A 21,537-nucleotide genomic window follows, 5' to 3' on the forward strand; every position below is an offset into this window, starting at 1 on the left:
AAACATTTGTTGATAGATAACCCACATTTTTCAAGTAATGCTTTTCCGTGTACCCTGAACTATTTGAAACTTATTTTGTTTCTATGGGTTTACCATGAAACACTGAAAACAAGATGTTTTAATACCAGCTTCAGGCAAAATGGATTTCCTTAGAATAATAGATTTCTCCAATAGTCCTTGATTCCTTTTGTATGGCTTCCTTCTAATGAAAGCCAGTCCCATTCTCAAATACAGTTTGAGACAGTACTTATATGAGGGTTTATTAATTCTTCTTTCCACTGGAAAAGACCATTCCTGACTTCTGACAATAGCCACTGTACTGTTAAATATCAATACATTTTTATGATATCAGAAATTAATGAAAATTGGGTCAAGAGTGTTCCCCTTTTTGGCGTTGTAAACTGAATTATCTTTAATTTTCTTTTTCTTAAACTGCTGCTGTCAAGAGGTTTTCTATTTCGTTCAACTGGCAAAAAACCACACTGTTAGAAATATTCCTATTTTTATACATAAGGCAACATATTTTATCTTAGTTGTAAAAAACAGAGTGCTGAAGCATCTGCTTTCAATACAGTTGAAAGGAATTGCATTGATGTTTTTGTTGCAGAAAGAGCAAAGAGTATGTATTTTTCCTATATGAAATAAATGAACTGATGTTGAGGCTGTCATTTTTTTTAAAGCCATATGTAGAAGGCAAATCATATTTGCCGTATTTATTTCTGCAGTACGCTATTATTGGCTGTGACACATGTCTAAATGTATGATACACAATGTGCTGAGGTTCATTTGGAATCTTGATTTTTACTGACTTTTCCTGAGGATTTTAAAGGATGCTCATCCTTCCATGTAAGGGTTATCTGTATGGAGCAGGCAAACTCTAATTCATGGCTTGAAGCCCTTTGATCTACTACAGATAGCAGTCTCTATCATTTATTTTGAGCTTCCCACCTATTCTGGAAGGCTGGACTGATTTTCTTCTGTGTCCTGCATTCCTGTTGGATGTTTTAGGATTCAGAATTTCAGCTGCTTTCCTGAATACTGGACACTGCTACAGTTTTCTGAAACATATCGGCATGAAAGCCTTGGGGAAGTGTTGAGACATCTTTCTGGAGGACTAGGAGGAAATTTTTGAACTGAATGATGGTAAAAACCCACTCAGGGTGCTGTTATGCAACAGTTTTCTGCAATTTTTAAAGTTTCAAACTGAAATATAAACTCTGTCTGCCCGCTCCTCACTTGTAGATAAATACCATAGGAAGGCAACTTAATGTAAAATTCTGTGGATAAATTTAATTCTGCATCTCATTTGTGCACATTCAGGGAGTTTTTTTGGCTCCTTGTCACATTTGACAAATTCTTCCATTTTACTGTGTAGCATCTTAACATTTTAAATAAAAATTTCAATATTTAATGACCCTACATTGTCATACATATTTATCTGGCCTTTATTAATAAAGATGCTTAGGAATCTGTGTATCTATTTGCAAATCTAGTCACGTGTACAAACATAGATGTTAGAGTTAATACTCAGCTCAAACTGCTTTCCACAAACATAAGCTGTTACTGTATTAAGAACTTTATTCAACATTTAGAAGTCTTGTTTATTTTTTTTTATTTTCAAGATATCTAACTTGTAACAATTTCTTTATAAGACTTGTAAATCTATTTTCATTATTCCCTAAAGGTAGAATTTTTTATTTTTTTCCTCACTGGAATTACACATAGTGGGTTTGGGGTTGCTTTATGGTGTTATATTTTTTTTTTTTTAGTTCATATTTATGCTTAGTATAACAAGCTGAGGGAATAGTGAGCAGCTATTTTTTTTTGGCCTGTATAAGATCTTTTAAATAACACTGAAATCCCTTATAAAGTCTCACAGTATGTTTGGGAAATACATACATGTAATACATAATTACAGGGGAAAAAATCTACATTTTCTTGCAATTGAATTGTATTACCTACAATATTTTCATGCAATTACATTTTCCCAGCAGTAATAAGATCTAGTGTAACCATCTGGTTGTTGACTGGTATGTTCAGCACATAGCTTAAAAGGCTTGGTTTTATCTTTGATTTTTAATAGTACTGTGTCCAAAGGCATTATTTTAAACATTCTTTTCTTCAAGTGTTTTTTCCTATGTAAAACTTTATCTCGCTCATGTATTTTTTTAATTAGGAAATGCACTTTTCCCTAATGTCTTAGTCTTTTTTGTTATTCTTTTTGTCACTTGATTAATGTGTTACACTGTTTTATTTACCTGGGTCTGCAGATTTGAAAGCTTTTCATGGATTATAGCTCTCCTCTATGAAAGAGTAAAACAAATTATTTGTTTTCATCTGATTTTTTTCCTATTGGATGCCACAGTTTATGTTTGTAGGGGTTTACAAAATATGGTAATAAGTTGTTAATTGCATTATTGTGATTGTCTTCAAAGACCACTGCTGAAGTATTTGAGAATCCTTAGGAACAGCTTATTAAGAATCTTTTTATGCCTTTGACTCTAACTTGAGTGCTTGTAAAGATTAGCAGCCACTACTGTCTTCCTTGAACTTGTTGGGTTGACAGGCCTATGAAGAGTTATTTGAGTGGGGATTTGTGGGTCTGCTGAATACTTTTATATGAGGTATAAACAAAGTTTAGAACCATGTTATATATAAACCTGGGAGTATGTTCTTATTTGTTGTTCTTCTAATACTCTATTTTGTTACGCTAAGAGGAAGAGCATACTTTAAAAATTCTTGGATGTTTGCAATGCACTGGTTTTTTCTCCTTGACTTCAGTACTTCGATAATTTCTTGATAAAAACTTTAGTTCTTTACATGTTACCCATCTGCCTAACTTTTCCTTTAGTTGTTAGTTGTAGATATAAATTCTTATTTTATAAACTCTTTCTAATAAATCTACTTGGTTAAAGAAGTTTTCCAAATTATGTAAGAAATCAAAAACTCTCACTTTCAGGTTATGTGTGAACATAACCTGAAATCCTTTTTCCACTGTGTTTGACAAACATCACTATTTTCACTCTTAGTAATCTTCAAACTCTCCACACGTTAAACAAAATTAGTCTGGATGAGTACAAATGAAAATTATTTCGAGTGTAAGTTGACACAGTGGACCCTGGAGGGGAAGGAAGATGATGGTTAAGAAAAAAGAATGAGTAAGTTCCTCTTCCAGCTCTTCAGGCAGCTGGAGTTCCTACCTGCTAACCCTTGCAAACCATCTCAGGCTACAGCCACCTTTGTAGGGATTTAATTGCCTTCCTTGTTGTCAGGGGATATGCTACAGCACACAGTGATTATCTGAGACAACTACAGGAAATGGATGCAGACACTGAGTTCCATCTCAAGAGCTCTTCCTGTGCTGCCACCCAAGGCTCCTCTTTAACCCTGCCTCTTTGTTTTTATGTAAAAAAACTCCAAACCCAAAACTAACTAAACAAAATTCCAATTGAGCTTCTCAGATATTTATACAAACAGTATCATATATTTGTATTTAGTATGGGAACCTATGGTAGTAACACTTTGTAACTGGGTAAAATAAAAATAATCCTGTGGACATTGGGTTTTCAGTAAGGTTTTGATACTTGTAACTGAAATAAGAATGTGAAAAGGAAGCTCAGTGGCAGGACATGTTTTCATCTGCAGTCATAAATCAGTTGTGAACATTTAGATTATATAATTGTTTTGTAGTAGTATATGCTTTTCTTAATTTCTAGGCTTAAAATTATTCTAACTGCTCTTGGTTTTAAATTTTTGCTGCAATATAATCAACAGACCTGTAAAGCCATTTGACAGAGATCTTTCTGGAGAAGAAAGGTGCTGTGTAATTAGGCAGTACTATATTTAATACATATGTGCAAGATAGTGTGTGTCAAACCATCCTGAAATCTCTATGCCACAACTCAGAGTATTACTTTTGAAGTAAGGAGCCCAGAGGGTGGCAGTGAAGGCAAAGTTATCTGGCTTTGTCCAAGCATTTCTCACAAAGAAAAGCCATGCTGAAAAGTAGAGGCACTTTAGAAATCACCAGGTTACGACTGGTAAAAAAAAACTGACTAAGAGGAAAAGGGAAATTTTTTTGTGTCCAAATGAGAGGCAAAAGAGAGGCACACAAGAAACCAAGATCTGAGATTACTGTGATCACTGTTGTATTTTTTGGCAGGGACAGACAGTGTTTTCATAATTTCTTATGCTAAAAGAGGGTGAGAATGGTTCAGAAGAATCTGTTGGAAGTTGGTGGTAATTATTATAGCTGATGCCAATTGGTGGCCAAGAATTATGGCTATTTCTTGATTCCCACACTAACAGAGTTCTTAAAGGACAGAAAGCTTCTCAAATCCAGATTCAATTGAAGAGTTACATGTGTTTCAGTTAGCTCTGATTCACTTGCAGGAACTTAGCATGATCTCAGTTTCTTCAATCATGCTAAAGATTGTGGATTATTACTCATTATATTACAGTACCAAAGTTTTATGGATTATTTTACGATGCCTTTTGTGTTGGATCTATTTCACTGAAGTGCTGTTCTTGTAATTTCTCAATTAGCAACTTTTGTTTATATCCAAAATAAAATTAATTAAAATTCACTTTAATGGAGGGACTACCTTTTTTAAACACTGACTATCAAGTAATTGATAATAGCTATTTATTGCAACTTGAAATCAAGGTGAGCTATGTATAGAAAATTCACACTGCCTCTGATCATTGTAATATCCTATAGAATGCCTGAGTCATGGTGACTGAAAGGCATGTATGTTTGAAATTGCTTACTTCTGATGATTTTGAGGAGTAGTCTAAAAAATTTCTTGTCAACTTTTTATGTTACTTGCACCTCTTTGTGCTGTAGTCAGAGTGTGACTGCAGCCATGTCTATCCCTGGCATGAAACAAAATACTGTACTCACAGATGTGGGAGTTCTTCTTAGGAGAAAAATAGCTTTGATTTATGGACTGGCTCACAAATTCCTAATTTATGTACACAAGGTGGCAGTAAGTTGTTTGCGGGTGATAGTAAAGGGTGGAATTATATCTTGTAAGTCTTTTTCCTCTATAAATATCTCTACACATTATTTTACTGCTTTAATATTCTTACATCAAAAATGGGAAAAACCTACATTAACATAAGTATAAATATACATAGATACTGTATATTGGGTATGTTTTCATCTATGGTACTTTTTAGAAATATTAATGCATTAAAGTACTTTAAAATACATTTCTGAAGTTCTAATATGTTTACCTTGAAATATTTGCAATATTTACATACAATAACCTTTATCTGAAAAATCTAGCATTAAAGATAATAAAGACAGCAAACTGGGACAAAACAATATCCTTTTATTCTAAATTATCTGCTTATTATTTGCTCAGTAGTCTACAGTTCAGAAGTGATTGCACCTGACTCTGTGATGTTATCAGAAATACCTAAATCTTTAAGAAAAAGCATTAACCCTCATCTAGAGGTCGTTCAAATGAAATGTGAATACTCAATTCAAAAATCTTTTCCTTCTTGTACCTTGCTGAGGCAGTGGACTTTTAACTGTAGTATGCAATGGAAATGAATCTTTTTTTAGCCAAGATTCATAATTTACAATGCAAAATGTAACTGGGAGCCAAGAAAATTACAATAGGAGAATTTAATACAGAAACAGTCACATTTTGCACTAATTGCAATTTTAGAAGGTACAGAAAATCTTGGGGTTTGAGATTCAAATATATAAACAATGTATTTGTAGGAAACAAATACTTCAAAAACTTCTTCACAAGATGTAGGTAAAAAATGAATTTGGTGGTGGCTGAAATCAAAATTAAAGCTACGGATACAATGTGTTCTCTGTTTTTCTACCTATGGTGGTCTACATCTTGTCTGACCAGACTGGGCTCCTGCTGTACTGAGGAATTATTGACTGGTGACAGGTGTTAATTGATTGATGTAGTCACAGGAAAGGGTGTCATGTTGGTTTTCTGTGATCGGCTACTTCCACTTACTGCTCCATCTAGCATAGAAATATTATTTTACACTGATTTAGTCTCACTGCTGTCCCAAACCTAATCACAGAGAAGGTAAATTTTATTCAGTAGATTAGTGGTGATGGACTTAGTTTGAAGATGCTCAGACTTTGTTTCATCATGATGAACAAAATCATGTCTTGAGGTGCCTAGGGTGCAGTGAATAATTCAACCAGAGCCACACAAACAAGTAAAATGGGAAATGGGAATCATGTTAAAGTCAATGGAGAAGAATTCAAGGTGTATGAGCTCTGCTTACTGATACTTCCCTTGCTCTTACTATGACAGAAATAAGCTGAACTACTGTCATAATTTTCTAAAAAAAAAAAAAGAAAAAGTGGTAGAGATACCAAGCAGTTTAGTCACATGAATAATTAATCTAGATAGCAGGAGGAAATAGTAAGTGCACTCTTCTAAATCCAGGATTAAACCTGAAGTTGCTAAAATCAGAAAAGGCATTAGGATTCTACTTACTAATGAAGTGCTGTTACTGAAAACTTCATGCGATTGTGTAACAACTCGCTAGAATGGGAATATGACGGGTCTTGTTCTGCTTTTTGGGGCACAATTTGGTAGTTGTTTGTCTTAGAGGAAACTGATACATATCTTCAAGGAGTTAAATAATGTTAATTCATTTCTTTCATGGCCCCAAGCAAAAGATTTAGCCTGCCGTATCACCACTTATATGTTTCCTGCTATGTCCAAGACGAATGTTAACTAAAACACATCTCCATAAGCACATTGGATGCTAGCTGGTGCAGGATATATTTTAAGATTTTGTCAACACTTTGAAGTAACCAGTAGTAGAGGTAATTAATTCTGTCAGTGAGCTACTTTGAAGGCCTAGTAATGTTTGAGGCCATTACCTACAGATTCTGTATGTGGAGTTAAAGATTTCAAACTACTTGCCATGGCAAATAGTTTTGTATTTATGATTTGTGGACAAATGTTACATGTTTTTTTTTCCCATGGGGGAGGTCATTCTTTCTCAACCAAAGTCATCCTATGTACTTCTGCTGAAAGTACTGGACAAAAAATGAAATTGGAGCAATGGGTAAAAACTTACCTTTCAATCCAATATGAATGCATTGTTTGTGCTTTGTAAATTGCTTTGGCTGACTATTTACCTTCTAATGGAATTCCAATCTTGCAATTAGAAAACAAGCTTTCAGTCCTGTGGATTTTGGGAACCAAAGACAAGTACAAACTCAAATTGACCGAGCCTGTCATGGGTACAGACAAGTTAGTAAGAAAATAAAGAAGTTTTTTATCTAGATAAAAATTTGAATTAAAATGTTACAGGACTGTGTCTAGCAATGAGTTACCCACTCCTTTATGTGTTCTGCCAATAATCCAGGTAATACTAGGAGTTTCCATGTGAAACTTGAAAACTAGTAATTTAATCAGAATTAAGAGAGTGAGAACATAATATTTTTAAATCATTGTTATCAGTTCAGCCTGTGAATACCTTAGCATACAGTGAATGGTAAAGAAAGCAAGGTGTCCTTTAAATAGAGATTTTGTTACTAAAATCCTGAATGGGCTTCAGAGATCTCTTCTTACTTTTTTTTCTAATTTGCTGCCACCCCAGTAAAATGTAGTGGTAGTGAGAGCAATTCTGAACACATTGGATGTCAGAACAACTTGGCAAATGGTACCTATTCTGAAAAATTTGAAGTGTTGTGTTGGACAGTGGACATATTTGCTCCAGCTGACCACCAGCACGCTCTGCTGTCTGTGTTGCTTACCTATCTAAAAAAGTGCAAAGCAAACTTATGGGTTAGTACACTTTCCCTTCTGTGATTTCTCAAAGTTGCACATATGGAAAATACGTAACATTTTCCTCCCCCACCACTGTTTCTATCAAGCACGTACACTAGTTACTTTGCTTTTCCCCTGACTTCCTGGAGAGTGGGGAAATGTGCCTGTGTTACTTTTAAACACAAATGACTTCTTGCACAGAGGGGGTGACAATTCCAACTCTTGTTTGACCTAGTTTAAGTGACTGCCAAATTTTAGAGCTATGATTAATAGGATAACCTTGTCTTTTCTTTGGAAAGCTTTAACTATCAGCAAAGTTTAGTACGTTAATTCAGTATTACTATGGGAAAGTAGGGAAAGGTAGATCTGCAGTTAGGTGATTTCACAGATTTTTGTATGTATTTTATTTATATTGGTTTGCTAGAAAATCTATGAAATTATATTTATGTATAATGAATTATGACTGCATCATGGAATTCTTGCCTGAACTCTTCAGAGGGGCAAAAATGCAACACGTGGAAATTTCCTTAGGTTTTTAATATATAGATTTTAATTAGCTGCATAATTTCTCATGGTTTAGAAGTTACACTTTTGTGGATATAGCTGGATCAGTTTAAGAAATCATTTGATGCTGTTTGTGGTTGATCATAATAGTCACTGCCATCAGATCATAATAGTCACTGTCATAGCTGAGATGCCATGAAGGAATCACATTACTATTTCTCTTCTGCTTCAGTGCAAAGTTAATTGAAACATCTAAACTTAGGCTGTCAAGCTTTAACATTTCACATCAATGTACCGATCATTCAGCTAGAAGATGATATTGTATCATTGGGTTTATTAAATGCTTCTGAAAAATAAGGAAGAAAAAATTTCAAATTCATAACATTTCAGTTGAAAGCATTCTGCTTTTCTTAAGTTAGGTTTTTCTTTTGTTTTGGGTGGCAATTTATTACTTTTTAGCAATCTGATAGCGTTTGGGGTAGCCAGTGAGACAACGCTGAGGCAGAAGTGCATGCAGGTAACACTAAGTTGTGTTTCTTTTACAAAACTAAAAGCTATGCTGTGATACAACAACTGAATAATTACTAACCCTCTGAATTCCTAACAAAATCAGAACCATATCAACAAAACTCAGGGGGCCCTTAGACAGGAGGGAATGAAAAAAGTTTCTTCACTTATTTCTGAATGTGTTTGTAATTGCTCAGTTATGAAATTACCAGCTGTCGAGAACTGCCATGTTTTCTCACTTCAGTTTGAAGGGACACAATATATTCCTAATATTCCTTCTAGACAGATTATTTTCCAGTAAGATTGCATGAAAAGTTACCCTGTTAATACTTCCAAAATTGAACAACCTTAGGTGAAGTTTGTGCATTATTAGGTGGTATTAATATCTGCATTTAGAGACTATAATTGGCAATTTATTAAGATCATGATACATAGAAAGACATAATGCTCTTCCAGCTTCCATTAAATATATTTGCTAGTACATTTATATATATTGCTGAGTTAAAAGGAGGCAATTTTGCTTTATATAAATCATATAGAGTATCATCAAGCTTGTTTCCTCTTGCTTTCTCCAAGCAGTGTACCAGTGACAGAAGTGCTAGCCAGACAGCCACATGGAAAGGAATTCGTTACCATTTCATGAATAGCTTCTGAAATTTGCCTTTAAACTGGTTGATTTTTTTGGTCTTGCATTTGTTTGTTTGTTTGTTTTTAAAGACATAGCTATCTCAGTGCATTCTTTCCGAGATAAAGTGAAGTTCTAAGAACCTTGGTGTTCTTACGAAGATTTAGACAGTAGTTTAGGGCAAATCAAGACTTTTATAATTTTAGCAGGCATGGAATTTTTTTCTTATGCTTAAATTCATATACTAAAATATTTCCAGTAAGGTATTATGTATGAAGTATTCAAAAATTCTCACACAAGCTTTGCTGTGATGCTGCCCTTTGGGTGAGACCTGAGAACTGCAGAATTCAGTTATTTCTCACATTCTGTAATCTCTCTTCTTTATAGCATTTGTCAAAAATTGCATTGAGCTTGATTTTTACTTCCATAAGTTTTGCTAACTTCAGCAGAATTAAATGAATGTAACAGATCTACCAACTTGCTCTAATTCTTAAAGTATAAAGAGAATGGACCCCAAATCAATTCCAAAGAAACATGAATTATGATGAGTACTGGATTTTATTTTTTTCCTCTTTGATTATCTTGGCTCTTCTTCTGCTCTGTCATTGCTTTGTATAAGCAGAAATTCACTGCAAACTTGAATGTCCTTGAGCAGTAGAGGAGAAATATCAGATGCAATGATAAAACTATTCTGCAGAGAATGTCCTAATTTCCTATAAAAGACTTCACTTCTTCTACTGTCTAATGGAAGAAATTACCCATGTAAACCTTGTTCATCTCACATGTATTTAGATCATAACTCTCAGGAATACTGCTGTTCCTGTTAATAGGATTGAGAATATTTATCAAACTTTTACAGGGACTTGATGTTTTCGCAGAACTGAGCCTTTGCAATATTTAAATCATCTGTTTACAACTCAATAGAAAAATAGATTATGGAATATGTTTCCGTTTTGGAAGGGAGAAACTGAGGCAGAGGTTTTGCTTTTTTCTTAAAGTTAGCAGGACAGACCCTTGATGAAATCCATTCTCAGTCCCCAAGACCCATTGACCATTATCTGCAGTGTCATTTCAAGAAAAGGCAGTCTTTAAAGCTGTACATTAATGAATACCTGGTAGAGGTTTGGGCGTTCTTTTTTTAATTAGAAAGAAAATCAGAGATACAAAGGGGTTTGAAAGGGTAAATCTCAATATAAGATCACCTGCCTATATGCAATGCTTAGTGAAGCATATGTCAGCCCCTGTGGTATGAAAATAAAGCAGTGAATGTGGTGAAATATTTTCTCATGTGTATGTACTCCTGGCTGAGATCAAGAAGTACAGAGCTGTATAAACACAGTATTTTATTTTCAAAATATCGGGTGAAGTTTTTTCATTTTTATGGAACTATTTTAAAGTTTTTCCAAGCATTCTAAAAGCACACTTCAAAGAATGTTTATGGGAAGTTAGAGCATGGCAGTACAGTTGTCATTTCTTACTTTTGCTATTAAACTTGGAAGCTTTTTTTGAAAAAAAATTAAAAAATAAACAAAAGGACTATGTTTACTCTTATTCTATATTAAGTCTTAATGGGATAGTGCAAGACTACTTACAAAAAAAGAAAATCTCTCAAAACTGAGGCCACTGTAACTCCAGGAAACACCTTGAGGCCTGAAGCATGTGAATGTAATCTCTAAAACATGAGGAAGAATGAAATCCACCGCTGCTCAAAGCCCAGTCTCCTCATGCAACTGAGGTGCAACTGGTGCAACTGACCTGGTGTATGCCCTTGTGTGGTTTTACTGGGAGGGAGAATTATAGTAATACTTCAAGGTTTTCTTCATTGGACTGTCTCTTCTCCTTCACACTTCTCTGAATTTGCAGCATATGTGGTGGTTTGTCTCTGAACTTCATTCCTTGTGCAGCATCATTACTAAATTATTTTGACTAAAGATTCAGCCATAAATCTGAATGTCACCCCACCCTCTCTGTACACTGCTGTGGCAGTGGAACCTCGAGGATCTTCTTTGAACTCACAAGGAATTGCTTATTTGTGTAGAAGTAGAGCCTACAATCTGCAAATTCCCCATCTTTTCTATAGCTACTGTGCAGTCTTTATTTTCTAAATCTGCACATTTTTGCATTTTAACAGATAACATTATGACAGTTTCCTTTACAGTTGTCTCAGGAAAAGCCACCACAACATTCACTGTGTAAGGAAGTAATATGTATGTAAGCAACTCTTCTACACCAGTACACTAATCATAAAATCATAGAATGGCTTGGGTTGGAAGTGACCTGAAAGATCGTTTCACTCCAACATCCCTGCCATGAACAGAAATACTTTTCACTAGATCAGTTTTCTCAGAGCTCCATCCAATTTGGCCCTGAACACTTGCGGGGATGGGGCATCCATAGGTCCTCTGGCCAACCTCTTCCAGTGCCTCACTATTCTCATAGTAAAGATTTTCTTCCTAATATCTAAACTAAACCTACTTCCTGTCATTTTAAAGCCATACCCCCTTGTCCTAACACTCTCAGTATGCCCTTGTAAATAGTCCCTTTCCATCTTTCTTATGAGGTTCCTTCAAGTACTGGAAAGCTGCAGTTAGGTCACCCTAAAGCCTTCTTTTCTCCAGGCTGAGCAATCACAATTCTTTGAGCCTTTCCTCATAGCAGAGGTGCTCCATCCCTCTGATCACCTTGGTGCCTCCTCTGGACTCTCTCCAACAGCTCCATGTCCTTCCTGTGCTGGGACCCCAGAGCTGGAGGCAGCCCTGCAGGTGGGGTCTCACCAGAGTGGAGCAGAGGCACAGAATCCCCTCTCTTCCCTGCTTCCCACAGGGCTCTGGATGCAGCCAGGAGACACTTGGCTCTCTGGGCTGGGAGTGCCCATGGCTGGCTCATGTCCAGCTCTCACCCACAGCACCCCCAAGTCCTTCTGGGCAGGGCTGCTCTCAATCTGTTCATCCCCAGCCTGGGCTGTCACCAGGGACTGCCCCGACCCAGGTGCAGCACGAGCACTTGACCTTGTTAAACCTCAGGAGATTCCCATGGGCCACTGCTCGAGCTTGTCCAGGTCCTTCTGGCTGCCATCCTGTCCCTCAGGAGCGTCAACTGCACCACTCAGCTTGGTGTCATCTGCAGATTTGCAAAGGGAGCACTTGGTCCCTTCACCTGTGTCATTAATGAAGATATTTAATAACACTGATCCCAATATGGACCCCTGAAAGACATCATTTCTCACTGTTAGCCATTAGGACTCAGAACTATTGGCCACTGTGGTAGAGTAATTCAATAGTATCCTATCAGGAATACAAATATTTTGCCAGTATTTTAGTGGAAAAGCACCACTCAAACAGTTCAGGAAGGAAGATATTGCTTATTTTTATAATACAAAATAATGTTTACTAAGGATTATACATGGGCTTGCTGGTAGTGAACACTTCCTTGGTTTTCCTTACAACTGTAGACAGGGTGCCACAATAAATGTAGGAAGCTATATTTGAAGGTCTGTATCAGATAGGCCTTTTCATTTGGGTCTGAATTCCAAAATATTTTAGAGTTCTTAAAAAAGTAAGAGATGCCATTTAATTTTTTCAAGACTTAAGCATGATTATCTGTGGCAAATCGGATTTATGAGGGGTTCAGGGTAAGATTTTTTTCCCCAGAAGTTTATTTCTGTTAAATTATTTCTGTTATGGTATCTAGTTCCTCCAAGCCAGAAAGGAACTGCAGGCCACCTAGAATACTACTACACATGTAAAAATCAGATAGTGTAATTACACAAATTTCTAAACTTCTCCTTCCTTGGTTTAATTGCTTGCTGGATTTATGTTCATTTGGGGTAAAAGGAGGCATTTAATTTTAGATAAGACTGCTAATAAATATTTGAAAATTGATATTTATTGCTGAAAGACAGGGCATAATAGCTTAAGCAAAGAGCTGATTAATTTATCTGTGTAGCTCTCTGATTGGAGCTTGCATGCACCTGACTCTCAGCTCAGACAAGAACACAAGTGGACACTGTGGGACTTGGCTGCCCTCACTTTGCTTATTTATAAGCTCCAAGATGAAAAAAAAAATATTGTCTGTTTTCCTGTTTTGTAAGTGGCAAATCTGTTTGGCAACCTTATTTTTAAATGACATTCATTTTTCTAAAGGATTCCTCCCTGCTAATCACAACTTAATGACCTAATATACTTGCTGTTAACTTGTATAACTAGTGACAATTTGCATATTGGCTCCAGACAAAAAGTGCATTTTAAATCCTGCTTGTGATTTGATTACAAGTCTTATCCTGTTTTGCTGTCTCTGTGGTTAATATTGTTTCTTTTAGATGCAGTTCTTGGTCTTGAAATGAAATATCATTTTAAAACTTATATTTTGAATGCGATTCAAAAATGGCAGTAACAACTGTGTACAAGGGTAACTGACAAACAAGTAAAAATCTACTTACTAGTATAAATTATTAGAAAACGAATACATTGGAAGAGATCTGTTGTTCATAATGCAAATAAAATTATCAATGAAAGAGAATCCTGAATCAAGAAGATGTATCCATCAGGGTATTAAGTTCATCATTTATTGTTATGACATTTTACAAGGGTTTATAGATCTGTCAGTAAAATGTTAGTATTTTCACTGTTTTAGCCTTTAAATTATTTTTTCCAAGTGCAGTGGGCCTCAGATTACATCGGTTTCTTAAGACTATACTTGCTTCTGTGGTCAGAGGTTTGGTTTTGTTACAGGAGAGATTTGGTTATTATATTGCATTATTGCCTTCCATTGGAATACTTAAGTCATCAAAACCAATGACTTTGAGTGTTATTTCATGTGCAGCTGATTTTTTCTGCCTGAATTTAATGCTTGAAATGCTAATTTTTGGGGAGCAGAATACATTTCTTCATGAGAGGTTTATGATTTCCATGGCATGTTTTAGTTTTCTTGCTCTTTCCAAGCTCTCTCTTGCTTCCCAGTAGTGCTGTTGGTCATGATTTGAGAGGTAGCGAGGTGTTCACTTGACTGCTTAGAGACAAATACAGTCAAATACCAGAGAGGACTTGGAAGCAGTCTCATGTTCATTTTGAACCTTACCAAGGTGGTATGTTAATGTTTTGTGGGTTTTATACCTCTTTGGTGGGTGAAGCTCACTCACTCCCTCAAATTGTAGACTCATAACCAGTAATTGGCAGCTCCAATTAGTTCCACTCAGGGCTGAAGAGTCTCAGACTGTAACAAGGTCTCCCAGGACTACTTACAGCACAAATACTGTACTCATATTTTCTCATTAGTTCCTTTCATTTGCCACAAATACAATTTTCCAATGTTTTCAGATCTAGATAAGAAATATAATAGCTCTGTGTTTGTATACACACAGACATACATAAAATACATACACGCACATACGTATATATATATATATATATATATATATATATATAAAAATACATTAATTTTTCATAACTTAAGATAACTTATCTTACAGGTAGAAGTTTGCAGTTTACTTCATTAACCTTAAACTTTCACTCAGGGCAAAGAATGTAGGGATCAATTGGCTAAGAGAAGAAAAATTACAGGTTTCAGATTGCTTATTTTTTCTAGTCTGTTAGAGTTTTGTTATTATTTTAAAGCTCTTTTTAAATCTAAGAAATCATTGCACATATTTATATGTCTGAAGTTACCAAGAATATGGGCCTGAATTTGAAGTTGCCAGTAGACATATCTGTGTTTCAGTCATGCAGTTTTGTGACTTTTGAAGAGATGTGTTGGCAGAGAAGCTTTATACCAGTAACTCTTTGTAGACCTAAGTTATTTTTCATGTCTACAGACCAGGTGGGAAGAGCAATATACACAACTATGTGTTAGTGGATAAATTTTTGTAGTTTCCATAACCCAGATGGAGAGTTTTGTCCTGAGAGCAATTGCTAGAAATTGGTCAACATTATGTTGTTTTTACCTTGAGATTTTTTTACTTTCAGAAGTAAAAGGACATCTTAAGAAATTTAGACTGTAAGAGTCTTAGGTTCATTAGTCTCTGAATGTCATGAATTTTAGGATGTTTTCAGCGTGGATATGTTCAACATCACAGTGCTCACAGTGCATCACAGTTATCTTACATTTCCAGTTATCTTGCAAACTTCCGTAGTCTTGTGACTTTATTTTGAATTAACAGTCTGTAGGTACATTTTTAGTTATATTATTGATTTCATATTATTGTTTGCTTGGCTGGTTTATGTCAAACCAATTTGTGCTTTCTGCCTTTTTCTTACTCCTGATTGCGCTGTAAATTTCACAGTATGTGATATTAATTTCTTACTTTTAGAATCAAATGCTGTAAAACTGAATTGCCCAACCGTCTGTCAGACAACAGCACTCATAAACTATTGAGTAGGTCTAGGGAAAACTTGGTGTAAGCATTTATTGGGTAATATTTTCAGATCTAATAAATAAGCAGTGTCTTCCTAAAATTTTTCATGTTTTCTCTTCTGATATGTTAAGGTGTTACATAGTTCTAAATGATACTCATTTGCGAAGTAGGAAGTGAAAAGATTTAAATGTTGGCCAGCTCTCACCGAGACATGTGTATTAGCAAAGCTCTAACTATAGTTTTATTTCTTTATTCCTTGGCTCATTTTTGGTACTAAGTTTATTTTGAGTGTAAAAATCTATTTTCGTTCTGGAAGATTGTTTTTATTTTAATTCCTTCAGTACAATTGATAAAAGCCAGCTCAGTAATGTTGGGTGAAGAGATTTAAGAAGTTCTCTCAGTCTTGGCACAGAGCTGTTGCCACCAGGTCCATGTTAGGTCCCTGACCAAGAGGGGTTAGTCCCCAAGTTTTATGAGGCTCTGTTTTCTGGTGTGCTCAATTCTGAAATCTGCCACAGCTTTAAATAACAACTTTTCTTCATTTTTTTACCTGCATAATGCTGGCTTGTTGGCTTTTTTTTTTTTAGGTCAGGCTTTGTTGTCAAATTCAGCAATGTCATAAATAGAAATACTCCCAAAGATATATATGACAATAATTGGACATTATTTTGATGGATTATTGCAACAGAATTAAGATGATCCTTGCTTTCTAGAAAAGGTTAATTTGATTTTTTTCTCTTAACCTTTTCCTTTGCTGTCATGTTTAACAAAGATTAAAAGGTAAAAGCAATAAATACACAACTACTCTTATTTTTCCTTATGTTGTAAAGAAGTCAGTTTTCACAAGCAATTTCATATTGTGTGTCTGTCTATAGAGCAGAGGCAAATGGGGCCATATAAAGTGTTTCTCCTGTCTGTGAAGGCTGATTTACATGAGGATGATCTATAGAAAGGATAATAGAAATTAAAACTGGAATTAGATTGACTTAAGCAAGGTATAGAAAGCACACAAAAGCACATAAATTCAATTCAATATTTTAGCTGTATATAATCTTTTTTCTCCAAACTAGATGTGCCATTACCTCATTCTTCTAGATGTGAGATAATTTTCATATTTTCAAAAAACAGGAAGAAATGAGGCAGTCAAAGCACCATTTTTAAAAGCTTTTATCTTTTTGTATTTTGGGGTTTTTTCTTCTCCATTTAATGAATATAGCTGGACTGTGGAGGTTTTCTTTTCCTAGTAGGAAAAAGTGAAGACTATTTCATTTAGACTCCAAGATGTCACTGAGAACAGGACTGAAATCACTCAAGCCACTTTTAAAAACCTTAACCCTTAGAGCTGGCACTATCTGGAAGTAATAAAGGATACATTTATAAGGGGGCTACACAGTCAAGTGCTTCTGCATTTGTGCAGATAATATAATTTTGACTCTGATTGAAAAGGTATGCATCTGAAGTTGTAGAAAAAATTAGTCTTTTATGTCATCTTGACTGCCTTGTGGTGGTATTTTTAGACACTGATTGCTGTATGTTGTTTTTGTTATATTAGTTGTCTTTTAATGGGTAAAAATTAGCAAAAGTACTTTGAAAAGCCTTTAGATTAATTTCATTTAATTTACAATATAGTTTTTAGTTTCAGAAATTTTATCCAAGGGTAAGAAGTGTTTCATAATATGATTTCTCTGCTAAATGATATATATGATAATAAAAGCTTCTTTTAACATCAGTGTCCATTGGCTCTTTGATTATATCTTGTTTGATTATATCTTGTTATAATGAAATACATTATAATGATTTTCCTGTTATTCATATTACCAGTAATAGCAATGAAATCTCATTATTATTATTAAGTAGTTTTCTAGAATAAACAATGAAAATATTTTTTCATTATTTAGTTATCTTAATAATCCAGTTAACAAAGATGAGTATATTCTTCGAAATCATATCTGACAGGAACAGAAGAAATTTTTCATACATAAAGAGTGTGTTTAGTGCTTTAAATCTTACCTTATTTTAGGAAAATATGTAGTTCTGAGGTTCTCTTATACTAAAAAAGCATGGTCCTGGTGTAAATATTTATTTTCTTTGTGTATTCATGAGGTAAGATAACCTTTGCCTAATGATAAGAATTGCAAAAAATTTCTAAATATCAGGCTCCCACAATTTACAAGGTTGTATATTTATAACAGTGTTAAAGAAACTGTGATTAAGGTACTCTGTCATAGGTGTGCTGTTAATTAGTAGTATTATTTTTCATTGTACTTTTTAGAAGAAGGAAGCAGGGAGAGGAAAAATAGGTATAAGGGCTATTGTTCAGTTATTGCCTTACTGTAAGCTGTAAGAATTAGGTGGTTGCTTTTAAAGTCTAAAATTGCCAGCATGAACATTTAAATCAGATTGGGAGATAATCTATTGGAGGTGGTAAATGACAGAAAAAGGTCCCTTAGGATTTAGGTGTATCTTTGAAAAGTATGACAAATTCAGCAATATTTATTTTCTTAGAAATTGGCAAGTAATTTAATTTTGTGTCATGTTCAAGGGTTGATTTAAGTGTCAGAGTAAGTGATTGGGTAATTGACCTTAAAATTAAAGTCAAATAAATTGGGTCAGAAGAAATTCTTACAATTCATCCAATAAAATACACTTTTAAAAATGTATCTATGTAGAAAATAGCACAATAGTCATGCTATTGGATCTAATAAACAACTGATCTACATTAATAGGATTGAAAACGTATTTTATGATTCTGTGATTACTGAGGGATAGGTTATAAACACTGCGCTTGGAAACATAGCACTGCAATATTGGCTTGGTCACAGGTACATAATAAGCTCCTATTTAATTTCATTAATTAATTCATATTAATTTTCTTGCTTACAAAAATCAAACAGCAAGAATAACATAAAAACCTCTATGTTTCATTGCATATTCTTCACAGTTATGATAAGGCAAGTGAATGAGCTGTTTTTTCATCTATACAAGCTTCTCCAGCAATGTGTTGGAACACCATGATTGTGTAGCATTTCATGACCTGATGAATGCTGACTCATACAGTAATCACTGAAGAAATACAAACATGAATTTAAAATTACAATTTTTTATATTTTGTCCTCATTACAGTGCATTTATAGTTTTTCCCTTGAGGAAAGCTGTCAAAGCTTAAAATTTGCAGAAACTTTCCAAAGTAATAAAGAAATGGGAATTCACATTTGTGTAATTTTCCAAAGTGCTCGTCTGTATGTATTTCAAGCAACTCACATAGACTTCAGAGGTATAGGGGAATATCCATATAAAGGCATTCAATTTAAAATAATATTTTTCTGTAGCGTAAATATGTAGCTATATTTGTTTTCAGTGAAATGTATGGATCCATTTGCAAAATTAAGAAACTGACATCCATTTTACAACTGAGGTACATTTTACCTGTGGATTGTACTCTTGATATTTAAAAGTGATTTACTGTCTTATAACAGTAATTTTACTGTGTCTTCCAGATGTGTGGAGGTGATTGCCAGAGAGGGACGGAACCTGAAAGAACTGTATTTAGTATCCTGTAAGATCACAGACTATGGTATGTAATATACTTATATCTTTATTTTTTGTGAAGATTGAACCAGAGTTCACAGGGAGTGTTATCAAAACACTTGGAAATGTAGAGATAAAAATTTTCAAAACCTTTATCCATAAAAATAGGAAATTTATAAAAAGTGTTTGACTTGCTTAAAAGTATCTGTGGTTGGAAGTATGAAAGTCAGTGTATATATTTGCTGCAAAGTATCCTTATAGAATTGGCAGTTACTGGGCAGATTGAATATCATCCCCTTTGAACAGTTCTGGAGACCAGGAGAATATTTGAGAGAAAATAAAAAAATATATATGCACCATGGCAGCAATATATATGTGTTTCTAGATGCTGTAAAAGCATAACTAAGCAAGCAAAAATGTGGATTGACCACCTGTTGTAGGCCATAAAATTTGAATGAGGTTGATGGTCCTTTAAAAATGCTGTTATGGTAAATAGAGAGGAGCATCTTAGAATTAAATGTCCTCTCTGATAGGCCACATAGAAGGACAGATTTTTATTTAGTATAGGAAAAGTTCTAGTGCTTGTTTGGAAAGGCTGCTTTACTTTTTCAAATAAGATCCTGACCTTAAATACAACAATTTTTTTTTTTGCCATAAGGCCAGTTTCTCAAATGTCTTTCTCCCAATTAAATGCCTAAATTTCAGCAGGATTTACAAACTGTGAATTTGAGATGTTAATTTCAGGCTTGCTGATTTTTTTTACTTTATACTGCCTAGATTTTAATAAATAATTACTATGTTGAAGTGATAAATTACCATTCCAGTGATCACAAACTCATTCTTCTATTTTCCTTTTCAAATTCTGCACTTCACTGAGGTTTGTACTGTGCATTCAAGGGTACATTGTTCTGCAGAGTTCTGCTCACCTTATGTCCACAGTATTGGAATATGAGGCCACCATGCAGCTGCTGCACCTGCAGAGCATGGAGCATGGCAGAGGAGAGGGAACATGGGCCTTTACTGCCCTTTCCTCTGGTCTGCTGTTGTTTGTACTTCCATGGGCAGAGCAGATGTTGTCAGAGCTGAAAATGGATTTTCTCAGCTCGACACCACTTGTCCAAGATGAATTTCTGAATTTGTGAAATGTCTTGTGGAATTTCAGGAAGGAAAATTGTCTGTAGAACACCAGACGATAATAATGAAGGTGCTTCTTGTCACTGCGGAAGGGCAGGAGGTGCAGGATAGAGTCTGAAGGCGGACTTGTCTCTTCTGTCTCTGTACTGCAGATCTAGGGGCCCTACTCTTGTCCCTTCTGACTCTGACAACTCATGTGGGAAGAGTTATCATGGACATAATGGAATCCATGTTTTGAGGATCAATAATTTCTCAAACTGATTTCACCCTTCATTCGCTGCAGTTACTCAGAGGAAAACTTGATTTTTCCTGAAAGTAGGGAAACAACTGAAAAACTAAAGCAAAGAAACCTAGGAGAGAGAAAACCTTGCTTATGAAAGAATAAAGAGAGAGAAAATGAAGTGTCCATAGCTATACAGAAGGCATGTTTCAGAGAATGAATGAGTGAAGAATAAATGTAGCATTTGGCTGATGTAGCTCTATCTAGCCTCATGTTCTCTTCTGTATACTAAGGCCCGTCTGTCACTATCGTGTTGTAATCTGCAGTCACTTAGCATCATTGCATTCAGTTACTGGGACTTTTAGAATATTTTCTGTTGATACTGTTTCTATTAAGCTTTACTATTTGCTTAAAAATTCAACTATTTTTTGCTGTTAAGGATCCAATAAAACAGCTGAGGTACTGACTGATTTTGGACATATTATTGACTTATTGTTTAGCATTATAATCTTCAGCATGTCTCAGCTTGCCAACCTGACAAATAAATTCTGCTTTTAATATCTGAGCTGAAAATGCAAAACAAACTGTAACAAAGTAGAATTTATAAGCATAATTTATGATTTCTAAGGAAGTCAAGATTTTGCTTTAGATAAAAATGTGATAGCAAGTGAATGTTTATTAGGTTAATGAGTGTTGCAGGGTTGAGCCAGGCATCACCCTTTTCTCATTTATTTTCTGGCAATTCAGTTGAAGACTTTCTCACATTTGCTTTGGTTGCTGGTAAGTTAAAAAGTGAGCACCTTACAGTTTTTGTGAGCTCTGTTCATTTTTGAGCCTCCTTTATGAAAGAATCTGTCTCTCTTCTCAAGGGGAGAAGAGCAGCTGCAGTTCCCCAGAGGCT

At 34.9% G+C, this 21,537-nt stretch overlaps 1 protein-coding gene across 2 annotated transcripts in view; it reads left to right on the plus strand.

Annotated features, from left to right (window-relative positions):
- Positions 1 to 21,537, plus strand: part of FBXL17 (F-box and leucine rich repeat protein 17) — a 274,511-nt gene that overhangs the window by 163,366 nt on the left and 89,608 nt on the right. For both annotated transcript variants that reach the window (XM_068177457.1, XM_068177456.1), the window contains one exon: positions 19,252 to 19,328. In XM_068177457.1, the coding sequence (XP_068033558.1) occupies positions 19,252 to 19,328 (77 nt within the window). The remainder of the gene's footprint in view (positions 1 to 19,251; positions 19,329 to 21,537) is intronic.

The sequence above is a fragment of the Anomalospiza imberbis genome, chromosome Z, assembly GCF_031753505.1.
Source record: "Anomalospiza imberbis isolate Cuckoo-Finch-1a 21T00152 chromosome Z, ASM3175350v1, whole genome shotgun sequence".
NCBI lineage: Eukaryota > Metazoa > Chordata > Aves > Passeriformes > Viduidae > Anomalospiza > Anomalospiza imberbis.